The sequence below is a fragment of the Scardinius erythrophthalmus genome, assembly GCF_964197995.2.
Source record: "Scardinius erythrophthalmus genome assembly, chromosome: 5".
NCBI lineage: Eukaryota > Metazoa > Chordata > Actinopteri > Cypriniformes > Leuciscidae > Scardinius > Scardinius erythrophthalmus.
In genome coordinates this window covers 25,517,588-25,531,500 of record NC_138225.1, presented here as the reverse complement: position 1 = coordinate 25,531,500, position 13,913 = coordinate 25,517,588, and the positions used below count along the sequence as shown (strand labels likewise).

Here is a 13,913-nt window from a genome sequence, read left to right as displayed (position 1 = left end):
GTGTCACTAATCTTAAGGTTAATAATCTTAACCTTAAACAGTTGACATAGTAACTGAAACTTTTAAAGGTATCCTATTAGATCAGCTGGAATAGGCTGTTCCTGTGATTCTCATATTTTACATTCTAATTATGTGAATTTATGAATTAACCATCAGGTCCTGTACAGCAAATGCAAGATTTCATTAGGGTTGGGAATCACTGCACTAGTAGATTCCTTTAGTATTGGGGTTTTCTTATTGATCCTGGGACTGCACATTTTAGATGCTCCAGAAACAGTATGAAAACCCCTGATTTAGCACAAGCTGTGCAAAGGCTTCTTGGATGAATGGTCAAACACAATCAGTTGTCCAGAATGAATCTAATAGAACAGTGGTTATTTACCAGGGGGCCGGACCCCACTATGGGGCCTCTGCAAAACTTCCAGAGAGGCTCTAATAAGTCTTACATATGTTCAAATTTATATATGTTAAAACAGTATTAATTAAATTTCGCAAAGAAAACACTAAGGCCTGGTTTAACAGATTAGGCCTTAGTTCAAATAGGACATTTAATTAGCTTTTATAAAGATGCCTTAGAAAAAAACATTACTGGAGTGCATCTTTTACATATTTTAGGATACGTCATGTGCAAGTTCCTTTCAGTTAGAACAGCTCAGTAATTCACTTTAGTCTGGGACTAGGCTTAAGCCTCGTCTGTGAAACCGTGGTAAATAAAAATGCACAATGTTTAACTGGCATCATATTTTATTACAGTTTATTTTAATTACAACTGAAGTACCAGAGGTACATTTCAGTTTAGACAGGAGGGCCTTCGAATATTGTCTTAGACAAAAGGGGGCCTTGGAGTCAAAAAGGTTGAAAACCCCTGTATAGAACATTCATATGAACAGGATAACTAAGAATCTTTAGACTTTTCACAGACATTTTAGCATAACCTAAAAAAAATAAAATAATAATATATATATATAGTTGTACAAGTAAAAACACAGACATAAATAAAAGCCACCCCCTTTAATACCTGCCTTCCTCATGTAGGTCTAGTTGTTTAGTCTGTATCTACAGATGAGATACTAACGTAAAATACAGAGGAAGTGCACATGTTCTGTATTACTTCTCCCTCTGGTGGACAATACATTATAGCGCACCTACGATCAATGTGATGCTCTGTTCACCTGCCATTAACACCACACACATTCAAATAATTGTTACTTTTATTATTTTATTTTATGAAATCTACCAGTTCATAAATACCATTAAACTTAATTAGTATGTCCAACGACATACTTTCCTGTGATTGTTAACATGTTAGTATATTATTGTGAATTAAGCTTTAAATGCAAGTAAACTTGCATACTGCACGTTCAAACATAACCCGGTCAACAAGCAAGAACCAAATATTTACCATACCAAGAGTGACGGCAATTTGACAACTGAACACTATTAAATGTACCACTCTTATGAGTTTGTAAACAAACACCTCACAGTTACCGGGTTGCTAAACTAGTTGTATACTGCACGTTGCATGTGTGTCCTGAGTGTGTTAGGGAGCTCAGTCCAGTGACCGCAATAATCCGGAACAGATACAATCACAGTGTCTGATGTGTTGGATGTTGATGGTTGCCTCTGTCATGATGGATGTTGCCATGGTGATGTGGGTACGTGTGGAGACAGGGATGCTCAATTCCTTCATTCTGCAACTGTTCCTGTTTGTGGAGACCATGCAGCTTCTGCAACAGCTCAGCAATGAAGGCCTGAACACACACACACACACACACACACACACACACAGCTTAATCTAGCTGTACGCACTTAAAGTAATTGTGCTTAAGCATGTAAATGTTTGTTTTTTGTTAGAAAAAATAATAATTTATGTAAAACCCAGAAGAATTTTTTTACGTGATTACATTTTTTTTAATTGCTTACACACAATTTCTATAAACTACACACAAGACACCCCCCCCCCCCCCCTTATAAAACAATAGTGGATTTAACATAAAAATTTTACATCTAATGTTAAAATGTATTTTTTTTTATGTAACCTTCTCCCTTGTTTAAATAGTTGTCAGTTCAAAAATAATTTATGCAATTTTATAATATTTATTTTAAAGAATTAAAAGAGCAATTTCATGTCTATCCTTGTATAGTTCAACTGGTCGAGGTTTAAATGGGATTTAGAAAGTAATTATTAATAAGTAATGCAATACTTTTTATAGAGAATAATTAGTACAGTAATCCAATTACACTGCTGAAGATGTAATTAGTAGCTAAAAGTATTAATTACTTTTAGGAGCAATTTACCCAACACTGAGGACAACTTTCTGTAAAACTTTATAAATACTTAAGATAAAGTGTTCCTATTATCTTAAAAACGGGTCAGTGCAAAATACTGGTTTATCATAATCTTGTGGTGTGTTAAAAAATTTGAGAATATTAAACAAAATTAAACAATACTTAATATAAATTAAAAATGTATCTACTGGTTGTTGTGTGTAAACTATATAAAGCTCGTAAATATCTTCTGCAGACTGTATGTGTACCAGTCAGCAGTTTCTATGTTTACTCTTTTAAGCTTCACAATCTTAAACAATAAAATTGAAAATGGTGAGAATTGTGCCCTGGTGTGTATCACACATGAAAATTGATTACGTTTTTCAGATGTCAGTGTTCGGCGAGTGTGTGAGTGTGTGAGTGTGTGTGTGTGGTAAGTGCCACGTTCCTCTCGACTGATTCTCCATGATGTGTCAGCATTTCAACACTAGCTTACCCAGAGACACAATCTTCAGCACATACACACACAGTAACAAACATGTACACGCACACACACTAATCAAAAGGCTGAGAGTGTACATTGTTAAAGAGCCCCGATGAAAGAATGGCTTTGTGCTAACAGAGAGCAATAGGGGCAAAGGGAAAGAGAGAACAAATCAGTCATTGACAGTGATCATTGTGAGGAACGCGTGGAAGGGAGTGTCAGCCACTGCAGTGTCCCTCAGAGAGAGTGGGAGAGAGCAGGAATGAGGGATGAAGAGGAAAAGTAACAGAGGATGAGAAAAAGTCCATAGAGGGGTAATGAGGATGATTAGACAAAAAAATTTGAAAAGAAACAAGAAAAATGTTAGGATAGAAAGATGATGACAAAGAGAAGGATTTACAGATGGATGGAATGATGAAAGTACCTCAGTGTTCCTAGTGCAGGTTTGCAGAAGAACCTGTAAAACAAATGAAAACAAATTAATAATTTCTAATCTTAAAAAAAAAAAAAAAAATGCAACTCAATTAAATGAGCCTAAAAAGTCAGTAATACTTATATTAACATCTGTGTAAACTAACATGCACTTGTGTGCAACCAGTGGAGAATATAAAGCCTTAAATGGTTATATATTGTGTAGAGCATTCAGACAAATGAGTCTACAAAGTTCTCATTTCTGAGAAAAATGTTGAGTCCCTGCAAATACTTGGGTCAATCGACATGGTATAAAAGCTCTGGCATCCACTCACCATCTTCATCTAAAATTAAAATGGCAGACAGACCTCAAAGTCAATGGTCCTATCTTTTACAAGTCATTTTCATGTGAGATACAAACTTTAAAATTTGAAGAATTAAAAAGTTGAAAAATGTAAAAAAAAAAAAAAAATGTTAATGTATTATTTGAGCACTAATGTATTGGGGCGGAGGAACATATTAAGAAATGCTTACTAATGTATCTTCTTCTTCTCTAGAGGGTCATTTTATTTACCTGACATTTGTAAGAGATTTTCCCAGAGCGGAAAAAAAATCTAGTTGTCTAATAAACCTGGCATTGTATATTATGAATATTACTGTCTCTTTAACAAATTGCTTGTGTTCCTCTTTTATAAGTTGCTTTTAAAAGCGTCTGCTAAATTTATAAATGTAAATATGGCTAGAAATACAAGCACAGGATGTGGTGTGTGTGAGAGAGGGGGATTATGGAACCTGTAGTTTGTGTGTTCGCTCTTCATCACTTGAGAGATCCAACAAATCATCAATGTTCACTTCCTCTGGCATGTCCTCCAACATAAACACACACACAAAAAAAAAATTAGTAAGTGTGCTAAAAGCATTAACTGTTCCAGAAATACATAAGAAAAAATACACAGGTATGAGAATTTAAAAATAAAACACTGCAGAAAGTAGTAGGCCTACTATGAGAAGCTAAAAACATACAGGCATAGGACAAACTGTAAATCTGACATTGTAGACATGAAGTCCAATGTAAGACATGTAGCCCCAACAATTACAGCATACTGAACCAATTATGGCACCGCTGCACTGAACCTCATTTGTTTATTCCACTTCACATCTCCACTGCCTATTATATCTTATTGTTCCTCAACTTTTCAGCAGCCTACAGTTTCAGTATCTCAGAATATCTTCAGTCTCAATATTCCATAATCTCAGTGGGAAACTTTTGCGTACACATAAGCAAAAGAACAAACCCAGATAACAGATCGCATAACACAACTCCCGAGAGACATCTCTGTCATCTCTTACTGTGGGACAGCGTCTCACAACAACACACAGCTTATGTTTAAACTTCCTGCCTGTTGCTGCCGCAGACGGGTTCTCAGGGGTGCCCATGTAAGGTAGCGATAAAACCAAGTGATCCCCCTCTGCAATTGAGGGACATTAACAAAAGGCTGTTGTTGTATATATAAACTTGAGACTCACAGTCTCCTCTCACACCATTTAAAGGTGTATGAGGAGATAATTGCATTTAATGTGCCTTATACAACTATATATATATATATATATATATATATATATATATATATATATATATATATATATATATATATATATATATACATACACACACACACACACACACACACACATTTTGTTGGATCTTTGATTAATTGCTTTTGTTTCTCTTGTAAGTAGCATATAAAAGTATCTGCTTAATGCAAAAATGTGAAATTTTCATTTGGGAAAATGCAAATACAGACAGATAAAACAGAACTGTGTTGTCAACATAATGAAAATGAAAATATTTAAATGCAGAAGCAGCCTTTCATTGCGTGGTGTAAAATATTTTAAGTGTCTCATTCTTATTATTTTGGTGCTTCTTCTGTCTACAGGCACTTTTTAAAACCAAAATTACCAAACATTCATGAAAGATGATCCATGAATTCATGTTTATGGACAAAATATTTAACCGTCTATACACTACTGCATTCAACTATGCAAAAATCAACACACCTGTTTACAATAAGAAACCTGAATTTAAAAGTACAAAGTAGCTAAGGTGAATATGCATTTTTTAAAACTGACATCGAGAGTAGTATGTAAACGTTTGTGGTCAACTTCTTAGGGAAGGAACTGTTACACATTCAGCAGTCAAACATTTCAAAATAACGCATGAGACAGCAGAGTTTTGGAAATGCATGTGCGGCGCCCTCGTTCATTCTTCCATCAAATTTGACTTAGCCTATTTTTTTCGAACCCACCAACCTGTAGTTTCGAGCGTCAACACTGCACCTGTGAGGATGAGCATGGACACTCACCTTGCCCTCGTACAGCCTCTCAAGACCTTCATCGATCCATTTCTCCACGTCCAGTCTTTTCTGAAGCTGTTTGCGGTTGTATTTTACAGTAACGCGCGCTTGACGCTTATGCATGTTCATCCCGTGCTCTGGACTACTATCTAAATCCGGGGAATGACCGGTATGTATCTCCTCAGTCATGTCTGCATGCGCCTGTGCTCGTCTAAGAATGAAGCGCGTGGACAGAAGCTGGACGCTGAGTGGCGCGCGCTCTCAACTTGATTGGAGGTAACGTCAGACGCTCGTGGATTTATGGGGTAGGCCCACATTTAATGTTGTAACATAATTTTTTTGTAAAAAATAAATTACGTGTTATTACAGTTTTGTAATTGCTTACACACAATTTCTCTAAACTACACACAAGACCACAAAACATCACACACCTCACGCAAAAGCGAACACTTGATTCAAAACTATTTTAACTCTTCTAAAAATTGTGTTTTTGCACAGAAAGTCTGCACACAACCCATCAAATGATTAGCCATAGGGTGAATGCTGATAAAGTGGGGCGTTTCAGTTTGGTTGTACTGTACTCAATGGGTTTACATTTTACACTTTAAGCGCATGGCAGTGGTCTTCATCAAAGAGACACTATTTCTTTAAATGATAAAATCGTTTTGGTTGATTCAATATGACACTGGTGGTGGGTGTGGCCACACCTCAAAAGGAGGACACCCTCAAGGTTAAATGTAGAAACCCCTTATAAGGTTGCTCACTAAATGTAAACAAATATTATTGTGCCATTTCCTGTTTTGTTTGTTACTACAGTTAACAGGGAATAAAATGAAAAGAATAAAATGTTTAAAAATGTGTTAGTTTTCTTGTAAGGTGTATTGCTGGCCCACTTTGACTGATTCCAGCCCACTTTATCTAGCACATTGAGACTGAATGTGTTAGATAAAGTGGGACAGAGGGATTCCGGTAAAGTGGGCGATCTTTAACCTTCAGTTTATACTCAAATTTATTATATAAATTGACATTCACTGGTTAGATGATATGTATAATCTACTTTTTTAGAAAACAGAACTGAGTGTGTCATTATAAAATTCAAGTCAGATATGGAAGAAAGGAAAGATTTTTTTTTTTAGATTTTTACTAAAAGTTTTACAATATGGTTACCATTTTAAATGTTCCTCTAATTCAATTTTTGTAAGCCTATTTGTTGTAGAGATCATTTTTATCAAATTTAATGTCAACAACACAACATGTTCTATCAGTTGTTTGGAATTTTGCACATGCATTGAGTATTAATTTTACTCATAGTCTAGGCTATATGCTTTTGGGTTTGTTAAATATGTTGTTGAATATGTTTGTTTGATATGTTTTAATATATCATGTGTTTTTTAATTAAGATACAGGATAATTTTTGATAAATCAGGGATGGCCCACTTTAACAGACCAGCTGGCCAACTTTACCTGAAAATAAATTTGTCTGGAGCGCATGATCTCAAAATGTGTATTGTATATATCTTTCAAATAACACATTATATCAACTGTATTCAAATTGAAATATTACAGCTGGACCTTAAAGTTAACAAAAGTTAAAAAACAAAATAAAATAAAAAACATCTAGGCATCTAAATTGCACGTTTAACAAAAAATGGCCCACTTTACATTCACCCTACACGCCAAACTACACACAGATGTAAAAAACGTGTCTTTTGCTTGTTCATTGTGCAGTGGAGTTTGTCATTGCACTCACACGTACATGTATTTGCACAAATACACTATATAGCCTACAGTATGTATGCACAATTGATTAACTTTACAGTTATTGAATTGAATCAACTCTGAACTGACTTAAGCTGAATAATGACACTTGGCTAAGTTGGCTTGTTAGAGCTGCTTTACATCAGAATTTGTTAATGTGAAGCTGCATTGAAACAAGTTGTATTGTATGAAGCATAATAGAAATAAAGGTGACTTAACTTGTATGTCTATTCAGTACATATTTACAGAATAAACAGAAATGCAAAAATGAGTTGTTTCTCAAAACATTGAGTTTTGATTTCTAAGTGAACAAGTTATGTATAACCAAAGTGTTTTCACACATGATCATTGGATGTAAGTAATTGGTTATTGACTGTGGCATTTGAATGGCAGTGTTTTCAAAATGAAACACAGGAGCTGTTAGTTTGGAATAATGAGTCTAATGTAGAGAACTGTTTGTTAACAATGGTGTACAGCATGCTTGCAGTTTTGCAGACTTGGTCTGAAGATCAGGTACATGAGTGAATGGTTTCTCTGAGTGTCTCAAGTACCACTTGAAGTGTGTAAGCAATTAAAAAAAACTAATCCAGACATTGTAGAAAGAATAGAATTGAAGAAATTTGGTGTTTTTCTCATATAATTTACTTCATTTCATTAAAATAACAAACACATATACAAAATAAATTAACATAAAATCTTTACAAAGATAAGACAATGATTGAAAGCAAAAGTACAAAAATGCAAAATAGAAACTTAGGCGTAAACTTAGGTTTAAATTAATAGGAAACATCTGGCAAAAGAAATAAACATTCATTAGACAAACCCCATTGAAGAAAATCGGATTTTTATGTAATTTAACATAAGAACCACTGACACATATTTCCCCATATCATTCGAGGAAAAAAACCACACTGCTTAATACACAATACAAAACTGGAGCAAAATCTTCCCTTTTGGTCTTAAGAATATCGTTTGATATTCCTGACTGTGTTCTGCTTGCTTTCTCTTATTTATACCTTTTTTATTATTATTAAATCCTGACAAATGAACAAAGGTGATACTCTCACCCTTATGCAATAAAAAAAGTTCTTGTTTTCATCAGTCTCATACAGAGCCCAGAGTTTGACAAGAAAGCACCTAACTTCAATGCTCTTCAGTTGAACTTACTTCTTTCTCTTTCAATAGAGGTATTTCCTTACTTAGTTCTCTTTGTATAGAGCTATTTTTCACTTTTTTTATCTTTGTATAAAGATATGAGTTCTCTTCATATAGAGTTCTGTAACCTAAGTCTGTTTCAGCTTTCAGCACTTGTGTCTGTCTTCATATGGAAACAGATTCACAGAGCCCAGCACACAGTAGTGTGAGTGTTTGTTTCTTTTAGTTTTTGGTTTACGGAGTCTTCCACCTTTACAGATGGCAAAGGTCCAATCCCTTATTCAGCTAAGACATACTTCATTCATTCATTCATTCATTCATTCATTCATTCATTCATAAAAATTAAGACAAAAGCAAGTGCTACATCCAAATTCTCATCCCTGCATATGAGTTTGTGTGTTCGTGTAAATGCTCGTGTGTCTACATCAGTGTATGCATGTGTTTGGGCATTTACACATCTCATCTAAGCCCTCCTCCAGCACTCCACAGGAAGTCCTGCCCAGCAGGCAGCGTGTGAGAGGCCGCCAATGAGATGCGGCTCTCAGTGTTGCTGGGTTTCACCTGACTGAAGTCTCGATCATAGGGATAGTGCTGCCTGTCGAAATTATTCACTGTCTCCAAATCATTAAACACAGAATCGCACAGCTGTTGTCTGCGCAGTCTATGCCTTCTCCTCCTGGTCACCACCAGTCCCACACACACTCCCAAAAACACAGCCAGCACACCTAACACACATGACACCGCCACAGCTGAAGGCGAAGTCCGCCCAACCCGGGGGGCCATCATCTCCAGACCTCCCTGCACAGGAAACTCACAGGTCGAACCCATGAACCCAGGCACACACTGACACACTGGCCCCGAGAAGTGTGTGTAGCACGTTCCCCCGTTAAGGCATGGGTTCGTGAGACAAGCGTCTGCTCGGAGGCTGCAGTTTTTACCCATAAAACCTAGAGTACAGGTGCAGGTGTAGTCGTTAATGGCGTCTTGGCAGGTTCCGGCATTTTGACATGGATAGCGGGCGCAGTCGTCAATGTTTGTCTCACAGCGAGGGCCGGTGAAACCAGGGCGACAGCGACACAGAGCACTAGCACCCAGATCCACACACTCACCACCTACAACAAAAGAGAGAGGAGGTTACATATGAGTAGGTGTAGAAGAGAGGAACTGTAACAGTAGGACATGAAAAAATGTTTAGAGCTATGCTCTTTTCTATACAATGAAAGTGAATGGTGACCACAGCTGTCAAGTGGATTAAATGTAAAAAAATTCCATGCATAAAACTTCTATGTGTTCAGAAGACTTAGTGCATTTGTCATATGTAATATGTTTTTTTATCTTTTTAATATGCTTTTACTTTTTGGAGTATGAGAGGCTGTAGTTTGCCATCCACTTTCATTGTATGAGCAGCATTAGCATTCTTCAAAACTTCTTCTTTTGTGTTCCACAAAAGAAAGATATCTAACATGAGGGTTAATATATGATAAATGTGGGTGTTTTGGTCACAATTCTGTTATTGCATTTTTTCAATCAACACAAAAACTCACCATTGGCACATGGTTTGTGGCTGCAGCGGTCCAGTCTTTTCTCACAGTTGGATCCGGTAAAGGCTGGGGGGCAGCGGCAGACGTAGCCACCGGTGAATTTCTCCTCACATGTCCCTCCGTTAAAGCAGGGGTCATCAGCGCACGTCATCGCAATGATCTCACAGTTCTTCCCATAGAATCCCTGAGGACATGTGCAGGAGTAATCGTTCTCCAAATCCTGCAAGGAAAAAATAGGTATCAAATCATTTTTGATCTCCACAATCCATTGATCTGAGCATATTTATTTATCCTAAATCACATTCATATAGTTTGGAAAAAATTATTTTACAGTTATTTTATTTAGCCTATATTAAAGGAATAGTTCACTTTGAAATTAAATTTTGGTATGTTTTAGCTTACCTCAAGGGCATCCAAGATGTAGGTGTCTTTTTTTCCGCAGTAGTTTCAATTTTGATATTTTTAGGTCAAACCGTTCTTGTCTGTCAGTCATTTAATGCAGGTCTGTGGTCACTGTCTCAAAGAGCATGCACATTAAAACAATTCCCCATCGTCCAAATTAAACAATTCCCCATCGTAAGTACACATTGATGGCCTAAGACACGAAACGAGCGGTTTGTGTGAGAAAACGAACAGTATTTATATCGTTTTTAGCTCTTATTCACAGCCACGTCCAAGTGATCTGAGGGCGCTCGCGCATCCTGGTGTGTGACGTGTACGCAGACTGGTGCATCGATATATACACTAGATGTCGCCTTAAAGACATTCGTTCCAATGAACTGCCGTAGACAAGGCGACGTCTAGTGTATATATCGATGCACCAGTCTGCGTACACGTCACACACCAGGATGCGCGAGCGCCCTCAGATCACTTGGACGTGGCTGTGAATAAGAACTAAAAATGATATAAATACTGTTCGTTTTCTCACACAAACCGCTCGTTTCGTGTCTTAGGCCATCAATGTGTACTTACGATGGGGAATTGTTTAATTTGGACGATGGGGAATGGTTTTAATTTGGACTCTGTGCATGCTTTTTGAGACAGTGACCATAGACCTGCATTATATGACTGACAGACAAGAACGGTTTGACCTAAAAATATCAAAATTGAAACTACTGCGGAAAAAAAGACACCTACATCTTGGATGCCCTTGAGGTAAGCTAAAACATACCAAAATTTAATTTCAAAGTGAACTATCCCTTTAATTGTCTTTTTAAATAAAATGTATTAACTGTAAATGTTTGTTTTTGAACAAAAATGTAACATGCTGCATCTACTAAAATTGCATGTGACGTAAAATATAGATAGATAGATAGATCGATAGATAGATAGTTTAATTAATAAGTGAGCTTAGACTTACGTTGCAACTGCCACCATTCTTGCAGGGGTTGCAGTCACACTCGTTAATCTCCAGCTCACAGTTTGTGCCCCCATATCCCGGCCGGCAGGTGCAAGTGTAGCTGCCCTGTCCAGTGTTGGTGCAGGTGGCGCCATTAGCGCAGGGTTTGTGGTTGGTGCAGTAGTTGAGGTCCTGGTTACAAAAGAGGCCTCCCCATCCCTCCTTACACACACACTGCCACGGCTGCGAGCAGGTCCCATGCAGGCACCCTGGGTAATGCACACACTCGCTGCAGGACGGCCCCTGCCATCCCAGACGACACTTACACTCTCCGGGTGACTCGCAGTAACCGTGTCGTTCGCTGCAGTCTGAAGAGCAGATGGCTGTGGGGGGAGACAGAGAAGGGGGGTAAGCACACCACACACACACACACACCACGCCCCCCGGAGAGGGCAGATGAATGGGTGTGTTAAGTGTAGGGGCCAGCAGCTGGTGAGCTGACAGAGGTAATGAACTCTTTTGTATTTTGAGCTACGGCAAGCGTGCACGCACACACACACACACACACACACACACACACACACACACACACACACACACACACAGAACGACCCTCTAGCATGTATCTGTTGGGTTTCTTTGTTAGGCTGAACAAAAGAAGTGCAGAAGCTCTGAAGGAGCAGCTCAACTTCCATCAGACACACACACTAAGATATGAGAGATAAGAGGGACGTAATGCTGCTGCTCAGGTTCCAACACACACAAACCACAATAGCACATAAATACAGTGATCAAGAAAGAGCTAGGACTGCTTCTTTAGGACCCAGACATACTATCCCAAAGGACTTAACAGACCTCTGACCATCTGACACACACATAGGTTGTAGGCTACTCACGATCGGAGCAGTAGTCTCCCTGCCATCCCTCTTGGCATTCCCTGTTCCCGCTCTCATCGCAGGTGTAGTGTCCCAGCGTGTCGTCACGGGGACGGCAGTAATCCGAACACGCCTCGCCGTAGTAAAACTCATCACAGAAAACGTGATACGAGTAACGGAGCTCGCTCTGATCGCCGAAATGAACATCCTGAGACCAGTCTTCCCCAATCGCCAAGCGCCTTCGCGTTGCTAAACGACTGATCAGGTTGTTTTGATTCTCTGTTGGGGAAAATTCAAGGAAAATTGTAGCTTGAAAAAGCAGTGAATTAGTTAATTAAATAAATAAATAACTCTTAATTTAGTAATGCATCATGTCTGTATCTTTGTTTTGAATTAAATTGCTACAGAGTCTCTGAAACAGGGCCACTCACCTGTGTAATCATGATGCTCTTTGGGAGACTCTGCATTCCATGCCTCAATAATAAGAGAAAATGTCCCCTGAAAAGAACAAGAAGTTATTCCAGATCCAGGGAAACAAACTGAGAAGCTAACAATCTCTATGTCTTTCTTTCTTTTTTCTTTTCTTTTTTCTCTTTTTTACTTGTAGGCCTATTTGTTACATTTTCTGACTTTTGCATGGTCTTGTTTATGGTCTTTTGCACTTATTTACATGTTAAACTTAAGGGAACCTGAAAAAAAATGTATAGGCAGCATTTGTCTAATTAGTTATTTTCTCAGATCAGCTTAATAATTACACAATGAAGTAATGAAATATTGTTTGCTAGTGTTAATCTAATGTTATTTTACCGGCCACTTGAAGTGGAAAGGCACCCGGATGGCTGCGCTGCTGGCTATGGAGCTCTGGTCCGCTCGCAGGACACTCGTCTGACCGGTTCCGAAGGTGCACGGAGGCTCGGCGGAGATGACGTCCTCAGAATGCTTGAGACAAATCCTGAAAAAGATGTTGCAGTCTCGCGTCCTCCTGCACAAGCGCCGTGTCGTGCTGAACGAATGAACTTTCAATTCAAATACACCCGATGAAACCACCTGTTCAACAACAGAGAAACCGTTGGCTATATGTGACTTCTACATATTTTAATAAAAGAAATAAACAATGCTGCACTACCTAGGAGACAAATATTCATACTATAAAGGCACATTAAAGAGAAAATGAAAATATAAATGAAGTATAGAAAAAGCCTTGAACTGGCTCCTTACCAACTGGAAAAGCGACACAGACAGCAGGCAGTACAAAGACAGATGCGCCATCTCGCTCGGTTAATCCTAAACTTTATTACAATAAAACGCACGTATCTTCATCCGAAGCTTTAAAGTGTTTAGAGTTACAGAAGAAGAAAAAAACAGTTAGATGTCCTGGTAAGAAATCTCTGGTACGTCCATGAAAGTCCACTGTGTCTTCAGAGGGAAAGCGCACTCGTCGTCTCCGTTCTTCAGCGCGTGCGGTTTTACTTCATTGAATGTCTTGATGAATGGACGCCGTTATATAGGTCTTGCCCCCCTCCACGTGACGTCAGAGGGGACATATGCCATAATATTGGCCTGATTAAATTGATCTGCTGCTGCGTGTGGCAGTTGTGTTGATGGAGTTGAAGGGTCAGGGTTGAAGCTAGCCACACTGCTGTCTAGGCTATATCATTTAATATTTTTCAATACAGTGATGTTGGGCAGATGTGCACAGGAGTTCTCAAGTATGAAAACTTGATGAAT

General features: G+C 38.2%; 2 protein-coding genes across 3 annotated transcripts; both read right to left on the bottom strand.

Annotated features, from left to right (window-relative positions):
* Positions 1-729: 729 nt before the first annotated feature.
* On the bottom strand, positions 730-6,096 carry ppp1r14aa (protein phosphatase 1, regulatory (inhibitor) subunit 14Aa). 2 transcript variants are annotated; one of them, XM_081365728.1, is made up of 4 exons: positions 5,527-6,096; positions 3,956-4,030; positions 3,177-3,209; positions 730-1,751 (listed from the first exon to the last, which is right to left on the bottom strand). In XM_081365728.1, the coding sequence occupies exons 1-4, from the start codon at positions 5,704-5,706 to the stop codon at positions 1,587-1,589; spliced, it is 453 nt and encodes a 150-aa protein (XP_081221854.1). In that variant the 5' UTR covers positions 5,707-6,096; the 3' UTR covers positions 730-1,586. The 2 variants fall into 2 exon arrangements, with proteins under 2 accessions (XP_081221854.1, XP_081221853.1); XM_081365727.1 differs by having other exon boundaries at positions 765-1,751; positions 5,521-5,712.
* A 1,810-nt stretch (positions 6,097-7,906) lies between these two features.
* Positions 7,907-13,661, bottom strand: dlb (deltaB). The gene is made up of 7 exons (XM_081364707.1): positions 13,404-13,661; positions 12,993-13,232; positions 12,617-12,683; positions 12,207-12,464; positions 11,332-11,693; positions 9,975-10,191; positions 7,907-9,542 (listed from the first exon to the last, which is right to left on the bottom strand). The coding sequence occupies exons 1-7, from the start codon at positions 13,452-13,454 to the stop codon at positions 8,890-8,892; spliced, it is 1,848 nt and encodes a 615-aa protein (XP_081220833.1). The 5' UTR covers positions 13,455-13,661; the 3' UTR covers positions 7,907-8,889.
* Positions 13,662-13,913: the final 252 nt, after the last annotated feature.

Bases quoted from the DNA above. Each gene is read 5' to 3' on its own strand.
- ppp1r14aa (XM_081365727.1), bottom strand. From the start codon at position 5,706: ATGACTGAGGAGATACATACCGGTCATTCCCCGGATTTAGATAGTAGT. The intron at 3,210-3,955 runs GTTCCATAATCC...TTTGTTTTACAG, and splicing joins AGCGAACACACAAACTACAG to GTTCTTCTGCAAACCTGCAC. The intron at 1,752-3,176 runs GTACTTTCATCA...GTGTGTGTTCAG, and splicing joins CCTGCACTAGGAACACTGAG to GCCTTCATTGCTGAGCTGTT.
- dlb (XM_081364707.1), bottom strand. From the start codon at position 13,454: ATGGCGCATCTGTCTTTGTACTGCCTGCTGTCTGTGTCGCTTTTCCAG. The intron at 11,694-12,206 runs GTGAGTAGCCTA...CTCCCCCCACAG, and splicing joins GGGAGACTACTGCTCCGATC to CCATCTGCTCTTCAGACTGC. The intron at 9,543-9,974 runs GTGAGTTTTTGT...CTTTTGTTGTAG, and splicing joins CCACAAACCATGTGCCAATG to GTGGTGAGTGTGTGGATCTG.